This window comes from Cervus elaphus, chromosome 10 (genome assembly GCF_910594005.1).
Source record: "Cervus elaphus chromosome 10, mCerEla1.1, whole genome shotgun sequence".
In the NCBI taxonomy this organism is placed as follows: Eukaryota; Metazoa; Chordata; class Mammalia; order Artiodactyla; family Cervidae; genus Cervus; species Cervus elaphus.
In genome coordinates, this window is record NC_057824.1 from 28,161,912 (window position 1) to 28,184,510 (window position 22,599).

General features: G+C 46.1%; 1 protein-coding gene across 1 annotated transcript in view; it reads right to left on the reverse strand.

Annotated features, from left to right (window-relative positions):
* PDXDC1 (pyridoxal dependent decarboxylase domain containing 1) overlaps positions 1–22,599 on the reverse strand; it is a 54,005-nt gene that overhangs the window by 2,068 nt on the left and 29,338 nt on the right. Inside the window, exons 9-22 of the mRNA XM_043914383.1 lie at positions 18,720–18,804; positions 17,612–17,660; positions 17,369–17,470; positions 16,382–16,507; positions 13,192–13,242; positions 8,390–8,453; positions 7,109–7,197; positions 5,926–6,031; positions 3,817–3,988; positions 3,130–3,248; positions 2,730–2,851; positions 1,529–1,621; positions 1,346–1,442; positions 424–528 (exon numbers count right to left, since the gene is read on the reverse strand). Coding sequence (XP_043770318.1) covers positions 424–528; positions 1,346–1,442; positions 1,529–1,621; positions 2,730–2,851; positions 3,130–3,248; positions 3,817–3,988; positions 5,926–6,031; positions 7,109–7,197; positions 8,390–8,453; positions 13,192–13,242; positions 16,382–16,507; positions 17,369–17,470; positions 17,612–17,660; positions 18,720–18,804 — 1,380 coding nt within the window. The remainder of the gene's footprint in view (positions 1–423; positions 529–1,345; positions 1,443–1,528; positions 1,622–2,729; positions 2,852–3,129; positions 3,249–3,816; positions 3,989–5,925; positions 6,032–7,108; positions 7,198–8,389; positions 8,454–13,191; positions 13,243–16,381; positions 16,508–17,368; positions 17,471–17,611; positions 17,661–18,719; positions 18,805–22,599) is intronic.

Sequence of the window (22,599 nt, forward strand, 5' to 3'; positions counted from 1 at the left end):
TCAGAAGTGGCCCAAGGGGCAGAGGCGTGCGTGTGCACTCAGTCACTTCAGTCGGGTCTGACTCGGCGACCCCATGGACTGTAGGCCGCCAGGCTCCTCTGTCCTTGGAATTTCCCAGGCAAGAACACTGGAGTGGGTTGCCATTCCCTCCTCCAGGGGACCTTCCTGACCCAGGGATCGAACCCATGTCTCTTAAGTCTCCTGCATTGGCAAGTGGGTTCTTTACCACTAGCGCCACCTGGGAAGCCCAGGGGCAGGGACCGCTGTTCTTAGATGGAGAAAAATAGAACTTCTGGTTGAAGAACCAAGAAGACAGAAGAATGCAGGTCATAAAAGCATTATGGGAGGCCAGGGTCTTTTCCCCAGGGAAATACCAACACCTTTCTTCAGTGGCAGTGAACTCAGGCATGGGGACTGACATACCTGGAAGCCTCTGTTTAGTGCGAGTGCCTGTCGGGGTCTGAGGTGGTGTGACCCCCGAGCCTTGCACTTTGTAGACGTACGTGTGTTCCGTGGACTCCAGGGAGCCTGCAGGAAGGCGAGGGAGGTGTGGGGTGAGCGCCCAGCGCAGGCGGAGGCCCATCAGCCTCGTTCCCACGAGCTTCCTGCCGAGGCTCCAGCTCCCCTGAGCCAGCTGCTGGCGGCTGGGCCATGAGCGTTGGCCCCGTGGGGTGTTCCAGCCTTGTCCCCCCAGCCATCCTGTGTGCGTGTGAAAGCAGCCACCCTGCTGGGTGGCCCGAGCGTGCCTGGAGAGCCAGGCCCTGGTGGGAAATGTCCTTTAGCAACAAGGAGCGGACGCCTCTCGGCTGAAGGCTGAGGCCTGGCGGGTTGAGAGTCAGATTGTCCCCTGCTGCCCTGTGACCGTGTAGCCGTCATTTCTTGGGGAAGGGCCCAGGTTTCGAGAGCCTACTCCACTGAGAGCAGGGGAGGAGGAGCCTGCAGTTCAGTGTCCTCTCCCCCACACCGCAGCAGCTGGGAATACTCGCTGTTTGAACTGAAATGGCTCAGACTGCAGCCTTTCACCTGCCCCGTGCAAAAGCAGCCCTCGACGGGGGCGAAACACTAATGAGAGCTGCAAAGAATGTTAACGCTGATCTGAACGGACCGCTGCGTGGGCTCGGACCCCAGGAAGCGGAGTCTGCGGGGGCACGGGCATGTGCCTCTGTGCTGCTCCAGCCGCCGGGACAGGAGAGGAGGATGAGAGTCCCAGGCAGACAAACCTCGCCTCCTCTCAGGTCCCGGCCCAGCGCCTGGTGTGAAGCCTGGGACGCAGACATGGCTCCTCATCCCGGGACACCTGGCCAAACACCCAAGATGCGAGAGAGCGGGAGGAAGGTAGGCCTACCTGCCGTCAGGTTGAACGTCCTTCCTTTTTGTGACGCCTGTACTGGAGAAAACCAGTTCAGCACGGATCCGACCACAGGGATCTGCCGTAACACCCCCTGCAAACACAACCGTTGCTCAAGGCCATCGTCCGGAGGCCAGCTCCCAGCCTGAGTCCAGCCGGGGGCCCAGCCTGGAGCCTCACCTCTTCCAGAAGCCGCTCCTCATTTGCCTTCTGCAGCTGAACCTGAGCTTCTTGGATTCCTTTCCGAACCACTTCTGTCATGTTTTCCAGAAGCTGTGTTAAGACCAAGAAAGGCATTATCTGTTCAAGCTGCTTGCTGGGGTTCTAGAACTATAAACACAGCACTGGGGACATTTTTCAAAAGTGTGTTAGTAACCGGTACTTTCACATGTCAGTGTGAAAATATAGCAGAAAATCAAATAGAAGAGGTCAAAATGCTAAAGGAGGGCTAGTGCTAGGTGCCGTGGTGACTGGCCTCATTTGCCAGGGAAAAGAAAGAACTTCCCCTATGATCTGAACGTCCTACCAACAGGAAACGGACACAACAGGGGCTTCCCTGGTGGTCCAGTGGTTAAGAATCTGCCTTCCAATGCAGGGGACACGAGTTCCATCCCTGGTCTGGGAACTAAGATCCCACATGTCTTAGAACAACTAAACCTGCGTGCCACAACTGGAGAGCCGGCACTGCAGGAGGACCCAGTGCAGAAGGAAAAAATAAGACACGGTGCTCAACATTCGTGGAAACAGAGGCAAAGGTGATATAGGCGGGGTTAGAAAAAACTTTAAGAAGCCCACCCGTGAACGAATAAAGTTGGCTCCTAGGCTCCATTTCAAACCCCTTTTCTTCGCATCCCTCCTACCAAACGTGAGTCACATGACACAGGTGTCCGCCTCCTCTCAGGCCAGCCTCCTGCTGGTCCCTTTAACCTCCCTTTGAGGGATTGCTAACGACTCACACATCTGCTGTGGAGAGTGTCCCGTAGGCCTAACAGCCTGGTCCTCTGTGCCAACTGGCCGAGAGCAGCAGGTCTATTACTGGCGGGAAGTTCTGTTATCCGAAGCACCATCCCATCCAGCCCCAGGACCAGCTCTGACCAGCTCCCGCCTGGCCTTGCGGGGCGGAGGTGATATGAACGCATCTTCCTTGAATGCACATTTACCACCTCACTTGCGCATATGCGTCTTCCCCGGGCTGGCTCATGAGTTCACTGAGGGCAGGGACTGCCCTGGTACCTGCTCAACGCCTGGCTCACAGGCGGCCTTTAAACACTTGGGGAAAGAATGAATGGACAGACATTGCCGAGGGAAGCTTCTTCCTTCATGACTCCAGCTAGTTGCCCAGGGAAAACCCAAAAAAGGAATGAGGCACAGATTTACGGACCCTTGAGTTCTCCTCGATTTCTCGGGCTGTGACTGCGATGGTCTCCACTAGTTCGGAAACATCGATGTCATCACTTGCCATGCCAATGTAAATACAGCTCTTCATGCTTTTATACTCAGGGCCTGTGGGCAGAAACAACAGACCAACTTGGTTCCCAAGTCCGCTGTCACGAGTCAGACACGGGCCATTCCCTGCACACCTTATGGCCAGGCACCGGGCAGCCTCCCCGAGGGGGTGAGGACATGGATCGACTGCGGATTCGGGACCCAGCAAGGCTGTGGAAGGGGCAGGAAGCTCTCTCATGCTGTGAAGAGCTACACCAATTAAGAAAGCCCAACTCCCTTTAAACCAGTTAGAAAATGACTTCCAAAGTCCACAGCTGGCTTATAGCAGTAATTACCCATTTTAAATGTAAGGTCAGATTCCAGTTCGTTTAACTTTTTCAGGAGCCCAGCATGGATTTTTTCCCCTTCTGGATCCAATTTCAAACTGCTCTTGTCATCATTAGCGTGTTCATACCTATAAACAATATCACATAACAGCACTTCAGTAATCTAAAATAAGTGTCCCTCCAGACACAGGATGACAGGTGGGGTAGAAGCTGATGGAAGTTACTAAGAGTGTGGAAGGAGACACAGGGCAAAGGAGCCACTCAGAGGGTCTCAGGATCAAACCTTAAGAATGTCCCAGGGGAGCCCGTCTCCAGGTGCATGAAATGTCCAAGGAGGGGTGTAGTCTGGAAGCCCCATCGCTCGTAAGGGGAACAGGAGGCTTCGCTCATCCCGAGAGGGAATGAAGGGACTCAGACGCCCACTGAGTCAGAGGCTGCAGGGTTTGCCCCCACTGGGAAGTGGCTCTCCTGGGTGAGTGTAGCGCTCTGTTCACGCGTCAGTGGCGCACTAGTAACTTCCAAGTTGGCGCAGAAAGAACACACGGCAGCTCCTGCTTCAGGAGTGCGTGCTGGGCCGCGTGCGGTGTGCTCTTTGAAATGCCCAGGTCTAGGTGAACTTGCATCAGGCACTAGTGCTGTGACTACACATATTCACCTTAGGTTTTAAGCTGGTTCACACCCACGGTCTTACCGTACCTGACAACTCCTATTCCTGGCCAGTTGGGGTCATCAACGTATAAGAGGCCTGCCGTTGCCATCACCTCCTGCTTGAACTCCTCTCGCAGCTGCAGTGTACAGGTCAGGACCGGCAGCTTGCTCTGGACACAGGCCACCAGCTGATCCACATCCTCTCCCCGAGTCCCTAAAACTGGACACGTGCACAGAATGTCAGGGAAGCGCTTAAGGAATGGCTGGAGATGAGGCAGCTGTGCTCTCACTTCCGCCATCAGAACATCGGCAGTTCTCAGTACAGCCAATCAGCTGCAGTTGAGGAGTCAAAAAAAAAAAAAAAAAAAGCCACTAAACCCAGATACGTGAGGATATGAGATACATGAGATACATATGGATGTGAGAGTCAGACCATAAAGAAGGCTAAGTGCCAAAGAATTGATGCTTTTGAACTGTGACGTTGGAGAAGACTCTTAGAGTCCCTTGGACTGCAAGGAGATCCAACCAGTCCATCCTAAAGAAAATCAACCCTGAATATTCATTTGAAGACTGATGCTGAAGCTCCAATACTCTGGCCACCTGACGTGAAGAGTTGACTCACTGGAAAAGACCCTGATGCTGGGAAAGATTGAGGGCAAGAAGAGAAGGGGGCAACAGAGGATGAGACAGTTGGGTGGCATCACCGACTCAATGGACATGAGTTGGCACAAACTCTGGGAGATAGTGAAGGACAGGGAAGCCTGGTATGCTGCAGTCCATGGGGTCACAGAGAGTCGGACACGACTGAACTACAAACCCAGATATGGAAGAAGCAGGTGTTAAAAATTCACATAGCTGACGTCCTAGGTATAGACACATTTTATTCTTACACAGAAGATAGCATTAGCCCCTATGATTTAACACACAGTGAAATCCTACCATAGAAATCAGATTTTTCTTGAAGAAAGATTGCTTAGGTCAAGTGATAAACATTTCATCAGGTTGGAAACAAGAAGACAACCACACAGTTCTCACTCTCCATTAACATAGAGGGAAGAGAGAGGTTTTAGGAGGTGTGGGGGAGGGGCAGCAGGGCAGGGTGCTGATGGCGACAGTACCAAGTACTTCTGAAGGTCAGAGCCTGAGAGTCGCAGGGTTCAGGGATCCAACAGGCTTGGTGACATCACTATGCCCCTGCTTCCACTGATTCAAAAGCTTATGTGATCTAAGCCTCAATATGTGCAGCCTGAGGTGTCCACAGTTACTTTTTCCAGTGCGTGAGGCTAAGCCCAGACCCCCTGATCAGCAGGACCAAAGGCTCCCAGAATGTCCCGAGGCCTCTGGCCACAGTCACGACGTGCGGGACAGGTGCCTGCACTTCCCTACTTTGAAGTCTGTGGGAAAATACCTTTCCGAAAATGCCGAAAACTCCTCATGAAAAACCATCAAGCATTTTCTGAACATATTTAGATCATCTCAGAAAAAAGCGCAATTAGACTTCTGATGCATCTCTATGCAGCTTATTTTTAAGTGCCTATTATAAAATATGCCAAGCACCACCCAAGCCACCGCATGTTCACCGTCTTACAGTTTGATCTTCATATCACCACTGCGAGGTGGTGGGGAACAGGTCTGGAGACAAGAAACTCGCTCCAGGCCCCACAGGTATGAAGTGGCCGAGGGGGACAAGAAGCCCCAGGACTTTCTGTCATAAACGTCCACGTGCTTTCAGCTCTGTTGCTCTCTAAGAGGCCTACGACAGTGACCTCGACCTTCACTGGCCTGTTTGGCGCCCAGGCTCCATTCCAAGTACACTCAGTCAACCAGAATCTCTGCAGGTGGGGCTGGGCGCTGGGGCTTTTCAGGGCTCTGCAGGGATTCCAAAGTCACTCTGGACTGAGAACCCCTGAACACAAAACAAAGGGCCACAGGACATCAACACACAGGCACTGGAGTGACTTCACAGATCTCTCTTTGTGAGGAGGCACCCTGGAAAGGGCCTTGTCTACCTAAACGCACTTAAATGAAAAGGAAAAGCCTCCCCAGGGAGAGAAGACAGCCTCATAGAGCAAAGCGATCTGTCCACAGCCCAGACTCTGACCACCTGGCACTGGTGCCCTCCGAACAGCACCAGGGTGCCCCATGGAGACCGCTTACCTGCCGCCGTCATCAGAGGGCTGAACCGCATGCATGTGCCCTCAACCTCCAGATCCATGACCGTGAGGCCGCTCACGGGCACCAGCTGCTTCAGCTGTTCTCCCAGCTGCAGGGAAAGGGGCAGAATGAACGCACTCTGCAAGGAGGGCACCCGTGTCTCCTCGTCCACTCAGCCCAGACCCAGGAGGCTTCTGGAGGCGAGTTTCCTTTCATCTGTGATTTTCTTTGAATACTTATGGCACCTTCATTTTAAAAATCATAAACTTTACATTTTTTCTTACTAAAAAAATGTTTGCTATAGAAAAATCTAGGCAATACAGATAAACCAAACCAAACCAAAACTGACCCACAATACACCACTGAGAAACACCTCCTGACTGCTGACATGTGGTGTAACCCCCACCTTCTGCGCGTGTCTATGTGTGTTTCTCCCGTTGCTGTTGTGAAATAGGATGTACTACACGCTGCGTAGTAAGCTGCATTTCTTCATGCAATTCACAGTGACCATTTCCCTTCTGCCATGAACACGCAGCTACATGGTTTATACTGCCTGTTTTGAACTTCACTGCATGGGTGTACCTTATTCACTCAAACACCTAGGTTAAGCATGTCCAATTATTATTTTTTTTTTAGGCTACACTTTGCGGCATGCAGGATCTTAGCTCCCTATCCAGGGATTGAACCTAGGCCCTGTGCAGTGGAAGCTCTTGAGTCCTAACCACTGGGGGCATGTCCAAGGTTTTGCTAGGGTTGGTGCTGCTCTGGTGAACACCTTTACATTGTTTAGAATATTCTTTATATTGAAATCATGCCATGATTTCAGTGACAAAAGACAGCCAAAGCAAAGGGCCCCTCCACCAAAGGCATGCAGGGGAGGGTCCATGTGCCTTCTGGGATCAGCAGAGCTCCACAGTGCCTGTACCACAGGCCACATTTTGCTTGTTGTCATTCAGCCTTATAGGGCCGGACAGAAACGGTTCTGTGAAGAGCCTGTGGGAACAGTGCTGAGAGGGCCTGCCGGAACTCGTGCAGCCTCTGGGGCTGTGGCTTTTGCTTAAGAAGCCCAGGACAAAGCCCCATGCTTCACGGGGGCTCCCCCGTGAGTTTCTGTCTTCCCAGAGGTGACCATGCATTATCCCAACCATCCAGACGTGGCAGGAAGGGCACGTGACAGCGTTCTTACCCAGCGGTTCAGGGCATCACAGGAGTGCCTCTCCCGGCCGACAGCTGAGGGGGCCGCGCTGGGCGCTGGGGTGGCATTAAGTCCTGGATCTGACACAGAACACAGAGGGGGTTTGCCTCCCAGAAACACAGCCAACTACAGCAACCCCCCCAACCCGTCTCACTTAGCGCCCAATGTGAACCTGAGAGAAAAGCCTCAAATATTATGAAGATTAATACACTTACATCTATTCACACAAATGTAATTCTTAATTTCATTAAAAAATTTTTCTCTCAAGGAATTCTGAGCAGAAATCCAAGCATAAAATTATAAGTTCACCAACTAGTCTACAAGCACCGAGCCCTGTGCAGGGGACTCGGCCCAGCAGCACGCCAGGCCTCACAATACAACCGGCCTCCTGCGATCAACTGCCGAGGTGCCCGCTCGTGCCAGGCGCTGCACTAGGCATGGGGTTAGGATATGAGGCAGACAAGGTTTTTGTCAGGTTGGCGCTTACGTTCTATGGGAAAAACAGCATAAAGAAATGAAATCACCAAATACTGCTGTCAGGGCCTTGAAAGAAGGTGAGGCTCTGAAACGATATGAGGGAGTCGGTCACCTCAGACAGGACAGGCAGGGAAGGCTCCACGAGGGGGTGGGCACTGCGGGGACCCGAAGGCTGAGCAGGAGCCGGGAGGATGAGGGGGTCGGCCGCGCAGAGGTCCTGCTCCAGGACCTCAGAGAGGACCAGTCTGACTGAAGCGCAGTGAGCAAGAGGAGGAAGGCAGGGGGAAGGGGAGGGTTTGGACTCGCAGGCTGCGTGAGGCCTGGTCCAGAGCCTTGACCTCATCCATCGAGCACGGGAAGACACGCAGGCTACGGGCAGGGGAGGGACAGGATGTGGAGAACAGTCTGGAATGGGGTCCATGGCTGTCGGTGAAACATGAGAGCACCCTGGGCTAAGCAGGGCGCCTTTGGGACATTATTCACAAAGAGAGATTCTTGAATCCGCTTACTGAGTCACAACGCGTAGGAAGCGGGGCCCCCAACTCTGTTTTCAAGGGACTCTCATTCATTCCAGCAGTAGTCCAGGGACTGGTGTTTGGAAACCACTGGTTTAATCACAGCAAACTGTCAGTACAGTGCTAAGGCAAATAGGCCTGGAACCTTAATACATCTTTTTTGCAATGATGACAAGATTTTAGCAATCAAAATATTTTGGGCTACCTAGTTAACTTGAAGTGGTTTAACACTCAAAGCCCTTACACACAGAAAAATAACCGTCATTTAAAAATCACCTACCAGAGCCTGGGAGTTCCTGGAAAAATCTGAATACCACCACTGGGGAACTAAGCTCATCTTCCACCTGAAACATGGAATCCAATTATTACCACATGACAGTAAATTCCAAACACCTACAAAATCAAACGGCGAGCTTGGAAACCAGGCTGCAGATGTTGCCCTTAGTAAACACATAAAGAGAATTCCCTGGTGGTCCAGTGGTTAGGAATCAGTGCTCCCGCTGCCAGGGCCTGGGTTCAGCCTCTGATCAGGGGACTAAGACACCACAAGCTGTGCAACAGGAAAAAAACCAAAACCAAGAAAACAAACAAACCACAAAACCCAACCACCACCACCACCAAAAACCACATCAAGTTCAAAGGCTAATTTCAGTTGCTAGGGAAACAAAAATCAAGGGTTTAGTAAAATTCTTAGAGGTAATTATAAGCCAGTCCTGAGAATGCATTATAATATCTGACACTGGTACATTGAGAAGCAGAAGGAAATTTTGATAGTTATGAATAAACATGGGTCCAACATGAAAGATCATAAAAGACAAGAAAAAAGTGGCACTAGAATTAGTGTTGAGAGTCCAAGCTTTCAAGAATCCAGAAGTGAGGCCACTGCAACCAGGACTGACTGGAGCCTTTTCTACTCATCGTGTGCAACTCGCTAAGCAGAAGGCAAGTCCTGCTGGTGTGTGGATAACCACAGTCCAGAACTGAGGCTATGTTTCTCTAAATCACCGAAGCAGTACTAACATTCAGGACAGGCATCAGACAACCATCTTCACTAACAGATTTCCTAACAGATGAAGACAGCCACTGCATTAAGACTGCCCAGCCCGAGTTTCATGTTCTCCACTGAACAAATGTACATACAGTCAGCCGTCAGCTTCCCCTCAGGGTCAGGACAGAGGGAGTGGCAATGCCCTCCACAGGCGGTGGTGTTGGAGAAGGGGGTGGGGGGTAGAGGCAGAGGGGTTCTCCAAGCATTCAACAACTCCAGCACTACAATTCTAGTCTTAAAACCTATTTCCCAAGGCACTGGTAGGGCTACACTAGGGCATGCAAACTGGGGAGACAGGCCCAGGATCTTCCCCTCTAAGCTGTTCAAAGGAACAAATGTGTGTGAGTCCGATTAAGCAACAGGTAGATTTGAATCTGCCAATTATTTATGGAGTCAATTCTCGTGCTTTCGTATCTACTATCTCTTTTAACTTTCACATAAACAAATAAATCTATTAGTTATCTTTATAGTCAGAGTGGTTTAACATTTATATAGAATGGAGTAAGCATAAAAAGTAAATGGTAACAAAGTAACAAAACTCTACATTCCTATTCTCAGTTACAACAAGGTAGAACTTGAGTGCCAACACTTCTATAGTCTTCTGTTTCTTACTTCTTTGAGCCCAGTGTTGCAAATGTCAGTGTGCATAAGAAATACCGCACAGGGCTATATATGTAGAATTCTGGTTCTGGCCACATGGTAGACCAAGCTAACACTGAAGTCATCAATTCTAAATACCTGAAATGCTTGATTAAATGTAATCAATAACCAAAAGAAGTTCAAATCATTGTTAGGCTCACAAAAAAGGTGAAAAACTTCATCCACTGATCAGTAAGAAAACTTAACTCTGCCTAAGGCTCTTCAGAGAGAGAAAAAAAATTCTTTCATGAGAAATGAAAACATCAGGTGTGCTCTGCACCTGTGTATGACATCCTCTGTGGGACTCCTAAAGCTGGGAAACCAGCATAAATAAATGCACCCAGGCCAATCACAGAAGAGAAAAAAATCTCGCTTATAACAGAAAAATTATGTAACACAGGAAGCAAGAGTCAGCAGACACAATCGAGAGGACGATTTGTGGCCCCAAAAACTGAGACTGAAACAACCATTGGGAACACATGACGATCACTGTGTTTAAACAGAGAGACAAAGGACCAGAAATCCTTGTTTTAAAAAGATTATTAAAAAACAGAATAACTTGAAAAAGGACTGAAGAGAATATCGCAGAATGAAAGTGGTCATTGGAAGTAAAAAGCGCAGTGAATGGGTTAAACAGCAGATAAGATGCTGCTCAAGAATAAATGACTGAACTCAAAGAAGGATCTGAAGGGAGGCACTAGAAGGCAGCAGAGAGAGAAAGAGATGGAGGCGTCCAAGAAACTGATGGAGGGCGGAATGACAGGTTCAGTATGCAGCTCGCTGTGTTCTTGAAGGGATGACATATCTGAAAAAGTTAACTTTACAGAATTAAAAAAAAAAAGAAGAATCCTCATGTTAAATCAGCACAAGTCCCAAACAGGATTGAAAAAAAAATTCCTCACTTAGAGGTATCATGGTCAAAGTGGCAGAACACTAAGGACCAAGAAAATCTTAAAAGGCAGCAGACATAAACATGAAACCATGTTCACTGTCCCACGGAGGCATTCTGGAATTCTCAGGTGTAACGGTGACACTGTTAGAGTTTCCCCTCACAGGCCGACTTTAGAATCCACTCCAAGTGCTTGATAAGAGCCCAGTAAAACAACAGCCTCATCAGAGCGCAGTTGCCGAGGAGACTGAACTAGCACCCTGAGAAAGCGGGTCTCGAGTGCCACCCCTGGCCCTGGCACTGAGGGTGCTGACCTGGGGAAGTGGGTCTGTGTCTCTGCAATGGGCGAGGCTCCAAAGGGCCCTCCAGGTGGGAAGGAAGAAGGTCACAGGCGCTGGGAGAAGGGAGCGGCTATGCAGCAGAGAAGCTTTTCTGAGATACGCTGGGGTCAAGTCCTGGCTTTGCCACATACTAGTTCTGGGACTCCGGACACACAGCTCATCTGAGCCACAGAACAGAGATGCTTCCGCTCAACCCCAGAGGCTTACTGTGATGATTCACGAGTCAGCACCGATAACAGCACCAGATAAAGGCTATAGCAAGGAGCAAAAGACAATAAACGACTGCTTCCACTTTATGGGGCCTGACGGTCTTCATTCTGCCTTCCCACACGTTAGCTGATACGCCCCTCCTAACGAGCCACCAAGGCAGACGAATCCATTCTCCTGTAACTACCCTGAGATAGAGGGTCCATGGGCGGAGGACTCAGGCTTTAAGAGTACATCCCAGCTCTACAATGCCTCGCCACTTCCTTATCCTAAGTTCCTTATCCTGTCTGTGCCTTAGCTTCCTCCCCAGTAAAAGAAAAAAGGAATAACCACTGTATCCAACTCACAGACTCTGTGTATTTATTCACACTTGAACACCTACTGTATGCCAGGTACCACACTGGGCGTAGGATATAAAATCATGAACAGACAAAAGTCTTTGCCTTTACAAGGCTTCTCCAGACAAAACAGACAAGGAACAAATACAGACCACAATTTCAGGCAGTGATAATGATGAAGGAAAAAACTCAGAGCAGAGAGAGTGATGGATGGTGGGTGTTACTCCGGTGGGGCTGGGGCTCAGGGAAGGCCTCTCTGAAGACGTGATATGTGGAAACTAAGATCTGAAGGATAAGAAACGGGTAATGAGAAGAATTAAGGGGAACAGTGCTTCCAGGTATGGGGAACAGCATGTACAAAGGAGACTTGTAACAGTTAAATGAAACAGGCATGGAAGGGGGACTTAGTATCACGCGTGCGACACAGCAAGCACGTCACAAACAGCAGCTGCCGTGGTGACAGTGACGATGATGATGGTGGGTTACTGACAGGAAGATGATGACGACGGCGTTGATGGATTACCGACAGGCCACAGTGCCTCACGGTGTCTGCCAGTGACTGTCCGCTCTACTGAGTAAAGCAGCCACTGGAAGGAGGGAGGGAGCAGGGTTACGCCTGGGCTCTATGTGGCCTTACAAAGAAGTCCAAACCAGCTGGCGATTAAGGAGCAACATCAGCTCCCCCTGGTTTGCAGGAGAATGCGGAAGGAGAGGTGTGAGGAGGAGCCCGAGAGGGCTCAGCAAGGGAGCGACAGGAAATACACAGGCCCAGCACTGCCTGTACCTCACCAGCGTGCTCATTCCAGTCCATAATTTAGTCTCTGTTTGCAACAAAGAGTGTCCAACCAACATACCTTCACCGACAGCTGAGCTCACAGGCTTGGGAGGTTAACAGAATGAGTCAGTGTCACAGGGTCCCCGTGGCAGAGCTGAAATTGGAACCCAAGTCTCCTGACTTACATGGATCCTCTGTTTCTCCGGTGGGGCCACTGTCCCCTTCCAAGCTGGGAGTGGAGTCACCTCAGGTCAAGTGAGTAGCTCCCAGCTCCTACTCAGAAGGCAGTGAGGGAGCAGCCCCTGATCAGGCACTTAAGCCGAACCATGTACTAAAGTGGACACAAATTACACTCACTTGAACCCCAAATAAACTCAAATGTTAGTTTTAAAGTTAACTATATCCTGTAGAATTGTCAAAGAAGTGCTCCTTCATGCAAATGCTCTCTGGGATCAGAGGGCTTCACAAAGGGTGGCCCAAAGTACTCTGAGAGACAAAACAATTTTCCACTTGAGGAAGCTGGGTGTTCTAAAAATCCCTGGACAGGTGAAATCAATGGTGCTTATTACATCTTTGTGCAATTTTAAATTTTAATAGAACAAAAACTGTGAATGGATTATTTGAAAAGTACTGTAGGTGTTCAAACAGTGTATGGGGCAAATTTCTAGGCTTTCTGCTAACTGCAGAATTAGGTCATCAGGACATGTATGACTTTCCCAAAGAATGGTGGTTAACTGGAGCTGCCACAATTCCATGGACATGCACCAAATTTGGAGAAAATCATGCTAAGTTACTGAAGGTAAAAGTTACTGACTTTAAGAAACAGATCAAATTATATACTATACCAAGATTTTGATGTGGTTCACTTTCTTCAAACTTTCTTGCAATCGCTGACTCTGCAAATGACAAAAAAACAGTTTCATGTAATTTCATATTAAGTAGTTTTCATAAGGGTCTTTGCAAGTCTGCAAACAAGGATCTTGGGCAGATAAAGTCATCTGCAACTTGATGATTTCTAAATTTGGCTGCCAATTTTTGCATTTCAACATCTGCATATATTCCCCAATATGCCAGTTACAATTACATTTAGTGATTCCAAAAAAGCTTTTTCTAATGAGACATACGTGAATTTGTTATGTTCGCAACATAGAGGTCATTCATTCATTCAAAAAATACTGAGTGCAAGGCAACAAAAGCAAAATTAAACAAGCAGACTACATCAGACTAAAAAGCTTCTGCACAGCAAAGGAAGTCATCAACAAATGAAAAGGCAACCTATGGAACAGGAGAAAATATTTGCAAATCATTTATTTAATAAGGCATTAAAATCCAAAGTATATGAAGAACTCATACAACTCAATAGAAAAAACCCAAACAATCCAATTAAAAAATGGGCAGAAGGTCTGAATAGACATTTTTCCAGACAATAGGCACATGTAAAGATGCTCAACATCACTGATCATCAGGGAAACACAAATCAAAACCACGAGATGTCACCACACACCTGGGAGAATGGCTGTCATCAAAAAGACAAGAAACGACAAGTGTTCACAAGAACGTGGAGAAAAGGAACCCTTGTGCACTCTTTGTTGGAATGTAAATTGGTGCAGCCACTGTGGAAAACATATGGAGCTTCCGCAAAAAATTAAAAATAGAACCACCATATGATCCAGCAATTCCACGTGGGTTATCTGCACTGAAGAACAGGGAAATACTAATTTGACAAGGTATGTTCACTTCAGCATTATTTACAATAGCCAAGATACGAAAACAACCTAAGTGTCCATCAAAGGATGAATGAGTTAAGATGTTAGGTCATATAATAATACACACACACACACAATGGAAAATAACCAACCATAAAAAAAGAATAAAATCTTGTCATTTGCAACAACATGGGTGGACCTTTGGGCTTCCCAGATGGTGCCAGTGATAAAGGACCCACCAGCTAATGCAGGAGACATAAAGACAAGGGTTCGATCCCTGAGTCGGAAAGATTGCCTGGAGGAGGGCATGACAACCCACTGCTGCATTCTTGCCTGGAGAATCCCATGGAGCCTTGAAGGGCTCACAAAGAGTCAGGCACAGATGAGCGTCTTAGCATGCACACATGGGTGGGCCTTAAGGGCATTACTCCAGGTGAAATTAATTCAAACAAAGACAAATACCATGTGATCTCACATGTGAAGTCTAAAACAAAACAAAGCTGATAGTTACAGAGAAGACTGGTCTCTGCTAGAGGTGGTGGCTGGGGGAGGTCGGTGAAGGGACTCAAAAGGTAAAAAGTACAAACTTGCAATTATTAAAAAATAAGTCACGGGGAATACAGTCAATATTACTGTAGTAACTTTTTTTTTTTTGGCCATGCTGAGTGGCATGCGGGATCTTAGTTCCCTGACCAGGGATCAAAACTGAGGCCCCTGCAGTGGAAGCGCAGAATCTTAACCACCAGACCGCCAGGGAAGTCCTGGAAACTAATTCTTAATATGCTATCACTGGACCTTATATTTTGGGGGAGCTGCAGAGACCAAATGAGAGCCTGCATCCATGGGGCACACAGTGCTAGGCACTGAGTTTAATGCTCTGGAACTGCTTCTCATGAAGATGAAGAGGAGAAAAAGGAAGAAAGAGAGGAGGAGGACACTGATTTTTGCTCTCTGGGAACGTGAGGCCTGGTGTGGACTACAAGGCAGGACGGGACATGGGAGACCACACCTGCTAAACCTCTGTGGGCTTTTCACATGTGCGTTTAGCAGCGTGAGTAGCAGCAGAGGCCAGTCCTCAGGAGGGTTTGCGATCCACCGTGGTGTCTGCCGGCAGGTAGATGCCAGAGTGCAGGGACCTCAAGTGTCTGGTGGCTAATGTCATCATTATTCTCTTGTACTCTGTAAACCAAAGGGAGCTGAACACCTCTCCCTGGGGTGCCCCAAGCGTCCCCAAACTAAGTTACCATGGCAATGAAGGCTTCTCCTTCCAAAGAACCAAACCTCAAGATGAGAGCCAAGAGCCCCAGGAGAAAATGTTTTTAAAATGTGCTTCTGTAAACATCATGAGCATGAATCTTAATATTACTTCATGTAAAAATGAAACTACTCAATTTAGAATGTTCGTATTTCATTAGAAACTCATGTTAAAATATCATATTATAACAGGACCCCTATTACAGTAATATGGAAATACTAATTTTTCTTAAATATAAAAATGACACAAGGATGTACGAATTCCAAGAATATATTTAAAACAAAGATTTATTTTTTTCTTGTTTTTGGCTGCACCCATGCAGCATGCAGGATCTTAGCTCCTCAACCAGGGAAAACAAAGATTTATTTTTAAAACTATCTGCATACCTTACCATATGATTAGGCCCTACTGTAAGAGCTTTACATGTATGAACTCACTAAGTCTTCATGACAATCTTTCATTACATCATCACCTCTATTTTACAGGTGGGAAATCAGAGGGACAGAAAGGTGACATCATGCTGTAGACTTAGGGAGAACTCAGCTCTCAAAAACTGCGTACATAAGGCATTTTTTTGTTTTCTGAACTACAACATAATTATGTAGTTTTCACAATTAGAACACCTCAAACAGAGAATTAGAATTGTCCCTAAAGCCTTGCAATTTGGGAGCCCAAGCCAGCGGGTGTTAAAAATATCCATGCCAGCCTTACTCCCCCCAGCCAACATATTCTTTTACCCTCAAGAGTCGGTCGGTCAAGTGGAACGCTTATCCCGGCCTCCGCATCCTCCTCCACTCCTTGGCTGTCACCAGGACTTCTTTTCTCCCCCATGCTGACACCGGCATTCATTTTAATCGGATTTCATTTGCACACAAATGCTGGGACAGCCCCAGCAGTCTCTCCCAGAACTTTGAACAAGAAACCTATATATGCAGGGCAATGAGTCTGCTTGCTTATGAGAAGGGAAATCCAGACAATGAGGAATTGAAGGCACGGTAAATCAGTGAAGGACTTTTCTGTCTGTTTCTGCCATGGAGTATCTGTGACTTGTGTGAACTTCAGGTTTCCACTCACCAGCTGACAGGCATGCTTGATCCTCTCCACAATCCCATCGAGTCCCAAGTACTGTAAAGACAACCACAGTGGCAGGGCACGGAGCTTGTCTGCTGGCTTATTTGATGTAAGACCGGAAACTAAAGTCTAAAAAAGTCAATATAGGTTATTGCTTAAAGTCAATGAAATCACATAGCAGAACTAACCACTTTCCATTTACTATGCACTTAGTTTGTGTCAGATGCTATGCAGGCACTTAGCTTGCATTATTTATTTGATCATCAAGCAACTCCATGAGCAAAGTATTCTAGGCGACTTGGCTCAGAGACTTTGCTTTTTCCAAGGGTTTGTGGCTAAGATGTGGCAAAGCCGGGATGAGAATCCAGACAGGTTCATCCCAGAGCTGGAGCTCTTAGCCACTCAAGAGGTAGCCCCTTTCCAAGGCTGTTCTGAGCATCCTCAAATACTTGGCCAGAAACACATGAGCAAGGCTTAACTGTTTAAGAACCATTGAAAACTTATTTCGCAGTTGCCTATCACTAACTGGTTCACGAACAAGAACCATCACTATGGTTTTAAGAACTACATCATGTTACAACTTTTTAGACAATGTGGAGGATCAAGAGACTTAAAATAATCTTAATTATTAATTCCACTGTGGGAATTCAGTCTAAGGAGTAATTTGAAACACGAGTGATGCTCATTATTTCAGTAACAAAAATTTGAAAACAGCCTACAAGTTCACAAATGGAGGATGACTGTGGTACTTAAATGATGGGAGTATTATACAGTGATAAAAGTTTTTCATACACATGGGGAAGTATGGGGAGAATAAACAGAAAAAATATATATGGCACAGTTTCCCTTATGTAAAAAAAAATTTTTTTAAATGAAAAATCACAGATGTAGCATTAAGGAAAAGATATACTTTTTCCTTTTTCTGCTTTTGCCCCCAGACGCAATGATTACTAGCCACTCCCTACCCCCTCCTGGTGAGAGGAAGTTTACCAAGGCAGGATCGTCATGCTTATAGAGGGTCACGGCCGGAACAGCTGGCAAACCCAGCCACGGGCCCGGCGTCAGCACCATGCTGTCACATTTGGTTGCAGCCTGCCACGGAGAGAACAACTTCCTGTTAGACATCAGGATCCAGTCAACCCAACACCCCTTTCCATTCATAAAAACCATCAGGGATGAAGCGATTTTAAAGTCCTTCTTAAAAACACGGTATTTAGTAAATCAACAACATACCAGCACTGAAGAGGAGACATAACCTAGAGCCAAGGTTGCCAGATTCACACTGGAAGAAAAAACACAGACCTGAGAACTAATTATTTACTGCTGCTTATTCGCTAAGTATGTACTCCCCCCGCCGCCAAAAAAACAAAACAGGACTGTGCTGTTCCATGCTGACATTTACATGTCTTTCAACTGTGTTGGTAGCATTTGCAACAGCAACATAAAGTGTGGTACATATTATACAAATTTCAGGAAAACCTGGAAAATTCATTTTAATTAAAATGTTTCAGGGGATGTCTTCTACTTATCTGTGTAATAAGTGTCTTACTTTCTAACTTGGTAGGTATTATATCCATCTCATCACGCTTCCCAGAGGGACAATATTAAGAAGCAACACACCATGTATGTATGATGTGCTGGAAATGGACCCCCAGGGCTGCCCCACATCCTCCCCTGCCACTTCTCTTTGCAGCACTCCAGCGGCCTTCTGGGAATCCACCCCCACCTCCTCTGAGAGACCTCAGCCTCGCAATCACCTAAACTATCAGAGAATTACATTTCCCTGGCCACAGCGACTGGCTCAGCATGAGACTCCTGGCAGGATTTCTGACCCTCCGGACACAAGGCTGGAAAGGCGGCTGGAGTTGCTGCAGCTACTCAGCACCAGAACAGGAAAGGCTATCGACCTCCAGACGGAGCCACCGCGGGGTAAGTTCAGCCAAGGGACCTGGCTGACGTGGTGCCTCCCGCCGATCCTAACACCGGTCTGAGTTAAGGGAGCCAGTAAGATCTCTTTATTATCTGCAACCCAAAGAGTCCTTGGGCTTCCCTGGTGGCTCAGCTGGTAAAGAATCTGCCTGCAAGGCGGGAGACCTGGGTTCAATCCCTGGGTTGGGAAGATCCCCTGGAGAAAGCAACAGCTACCTACTCAAGTATTCTGGCCTGGAGAATTCCATGGACTGTACAGACCATGGGATCACAAAGAGTCGAACATGATTGAGCGACTTTCACCTTCACTTTCACTTCACCAAAGAGTCCTTAGAGACAAACGTGACGACAGAGTGAGCTCTTCCCAGGCACTCTGCAGGCCCACCGTGGAACCAAACTCCCCTCCACTCACCCCTCCACGTGCAGCCATATGCCATATTGCTCACAGAGCTCTTTCAAACGCCCAATCTTATCTGTGTGCCCCACTGCTGCAGTTCCTAGCATAAAACACACAAGAAAGGACATAAATATTTTCTGAGTCTTTACAGCATAAAAGCTTCTATATACATTATCTCCCTTTGAGAGAAGTAATATATCTGTTTTGTTGAGATTTACCTTGTAAACTGGCTTAAAATCAACCACTACAAGCTGATTATTCAAGGATTATTCAAGTTTTGAAAAATAAAAAATCAAGCTTGCTGTCAATTTAAATCCTCTCTATGTATATCTATATACACTAATTTTCTATGTACTTGATCTGTTGTTTCAGAATATATTCAAGTTTCCCACCCAGACTGTGGGTTTGTCAATTTATACCAGTATTCTATCAACTTTTCCTTTATATATTTCAACGTTATGTTCATAAGCATTTATATGTATTATATCTGAGTAGATGCCATGAATCATTACTATGAAGTCTATTTTATCTCATAGCAACCCTGCTGTAGTACTTTTGTTCCGTCAGCATTTGTCCAAGATGTGTATGTGTACTCAGTTGTGTCTGATTCTGACCCAAAGGACTGTAGTCCGCCAGGCTCCTCTCTGTTTATGGAATTTTCCGGGCAAGATTACTGGAGTGGGTTGCTATTTCCTACTCCAGAGCATCTTCCCGACTCAGGGATCGAACACTCGTCTCTTGTGTCTCCCACATTGGCTGGCAGATTCTTTACTGCTGCGCCACCTGGAAAGCCCTCGCTCGAGATATCCCTTACTTTTTGTCACTTTCTGGGTTATTTTTATTTAGATGTGTCCTCTATAAAAAATAGAGGGAGACTTCGGTTCAATCCCTGGGTTGGGAAGATCCTCTGGAGAAGGGAATGGCAACCCACTCCAGTATTCTTGCCTGGAGAATTTCATGGACAGAGGAGCCTGGCAGGCTATAGTCCACAGGGTCGCAAAGAGTTGGACACAACTGAGCAACTTTCATTTTCTTTCACTTTCTATAAAAAATAATATGAATTTTTTTTAACCCAATATGAGGTGGTGTTTAAATTTAGAAAGCATTCTGAAGTCAGCTTAAACACATTACACACGCTGACCCACCCCCTTGGTGACATTTACATGGCAGGCTTTGCTGGGAAGACCCTCCTCATAGAACATGAGTAAAATGAAGAGTCAGCATGCTCCCAACTGTCCGAAATTTCCAGTTAGCAGAAGCCACCTAGTAAGATTTCAGATCTTCACCAACTAATTCAATGAACACAACTAAGACAACTGCTTCTCTTGTAGGGGCTGTGCCAGGGAAAAGGCTGAAAATGCCATCTCCCAAACCCAAATCCATCTCAAATTAAAAAAAAAAAATCTTAAATGACACATTTAGTTTAGCCAAAACAAGATCAAAAGCCAAGGCATGGGTTGTGTGACATGAGCCATCAAAACATAAAGCACATGCTGTGTTTAAGCGACCGGAGGCCACACTCGGATTCTCTTCACCCTGTGGCAGTGTCAGCTGGCTCACCACTGGGATGCGGAGTCTGCTGACGGCAGCGTGGTCACACTGGTAAATCACTCAACCACATGTAAACTGAAGCCCCTCCCATTTGTTAAGTGATTGATAGTACACTGGTTCTGTTTCTATTTAAATACATATACACTAAATCAGGCAGAAGAGACAGTTTTTCTGGTGGCAACAAGATGGATGGATGCTTTTTCTGTTTATTATTGTTTTTTAATAATCAACTTTACTGATTGAAGTATAATTTATGTACAATAAAATCCACTCATTTATGTGTGTGCTGCATGCTTAGTCGCTTCAGTCAATTCAATGAATTTTGACAAATGTATACAGTGTGTAACCAGCATCACCCCTAAAGTTCCCTCACTACCCCCTGAAGTTTCACTCTTCTCTTCACTCCTCATTGGCCCCAGACAACTGTGATATGTTTTCTCTGCTGTAGTCTTACCTTCTTAGAATTTCATATAAATGGATCAAACACTATGTAACTTCTTTTGTCTTTTTGGCCCTTTATGTCTTATGTCTTTGGCCCTTAATTAGCATGCTTCTGAAATTCATCCATGTTGATATGTGTTTCAGTAGTTATTTCCATTTATTGCTATAGTAACCCATGATTTGTTTATACTACAATTTATTCATTCACCAGGGGAGGGGAATCTGGGTTGTTTTCAGGTACGAACATTGGATCTCTACAGCAGCCTAAAGGTTTCAGTTACTGCACATCTGTACTAGTGTTTGGCACTGAATTTTTTTATATTCTCCATTCTAACAGATATATAGTAGTAGCTCACTGTTGTTTTAATTTGCATTTCTTTAATGACTAACGATGTTAAGCATTTTTTCAGTGCTTATATATTCATGTATTTCTTTGGTGAAGTCTCTACTCAAATCGCTTGTTCACTTTAAACACTGTATTATTTATATCCGTAATACTGAATTATAAAACCTCCTTATATATTTTGGATAGAGTCCTTTGTCAAGAAAATGTTTTGTCAATATTTTCTCCTAGGGATTTCCCTGGTGGCCCAGTGGCAAAGACACCATGCTCTCAGTTCAGGGGTCCTGGGTTTGATCCCTGGTCAGGGAACTAGCTCCCACATGCTGCAGTTAAGACTCGGCAGAGCCAAATAAATAAATAAATGTTTAAAAAAAAAAAAATATTTTCTCCTAGTCTGTTACTTGCCTTTCCATTTTTTCAACATGGTCTTTTGAATAGCAAAAGCCTGGAGTGGGTTGCCATTTCCTTCTCCAGGGGATCTTCCTGACCCAGGGATCAAATCTGTGTCTCCTGCTTGGCATTCTTTACCACTCAGCCACCTGACAGCAAAGTCACTCTTTTTCAGATTCTTCCATTAAGGTTATTACAAGATACTGAATATAGTTCCCTGGGCAGCCAAGGTTTTAATTTTTGATAAAGCCCAATTTATGGTTCTGCCTTTGTGTCCCAAGAAATCTGTCCTCAGCCAAGGTCACAGAGGTTTTCTATATGTTCTTCTAGAAATCTTACTGCTTTGGCTTTTATGTTCAGGTTTATGAACTATTTACAATTAACATCTTCATGTAGAATGAGGTAAAGGTTGAGGTTCAATTTTTTCTATATTGATATCCAATTGTTCCAAAACCACTGATGGATAAGACTATCCTTTTCCTTCTAAATTACCTTTGGCATCTTTGTAAAAAAAACCCCCAAGTGACCATATTTCTATGGGTGAGTCTATTTCTGAACTCTATTTTCTTCAGTTAAGCTCACGCTCTCTTATATGTAGTTGTATAGTAACTCTAAAAGTCAGACAAGATAGGTCTTCCAATGCTGTTCTTCTTCACAATGATTTTCACTCATCTTAGACCATTTTACGACCATATAAATTTTAGAATCAGCTTATCCATTTCTATAAGAAATTGGAAGGTGCTAAGATTTTGGTATGGATTGAGTTGAATATATAGATTAATTTTGGAGAGATCTGACTTAATAATGCCAATTTATTCAATCCATGTTGATGGCACACTGTTCCATTATTTGGGTTTTCTTGAATTTCCCTCAGCAACATTTTGTAGTTTTCAGTGTATACTTCTTGTATTATTTTGTTACATTTATCCATGAAGGATTTTTTGATGTCATTATGAATGGCCTTTAAAATCCAATTTCAATTGTTCATTGCAACCTTGATAGATCTGCTTATTAGTTCCAATGACTGTTCTTTGTGGTTTCCTTAGGACTTTCTATCTATACGATGATGCCATCTGTAAATAAAGACAGTTTTATTTTTCCTCTCTAATCTGTATGGCATGTAATTATTTTTCTTGCCTTACTGCACTGTCTAGAGCTTCAAGTACAATG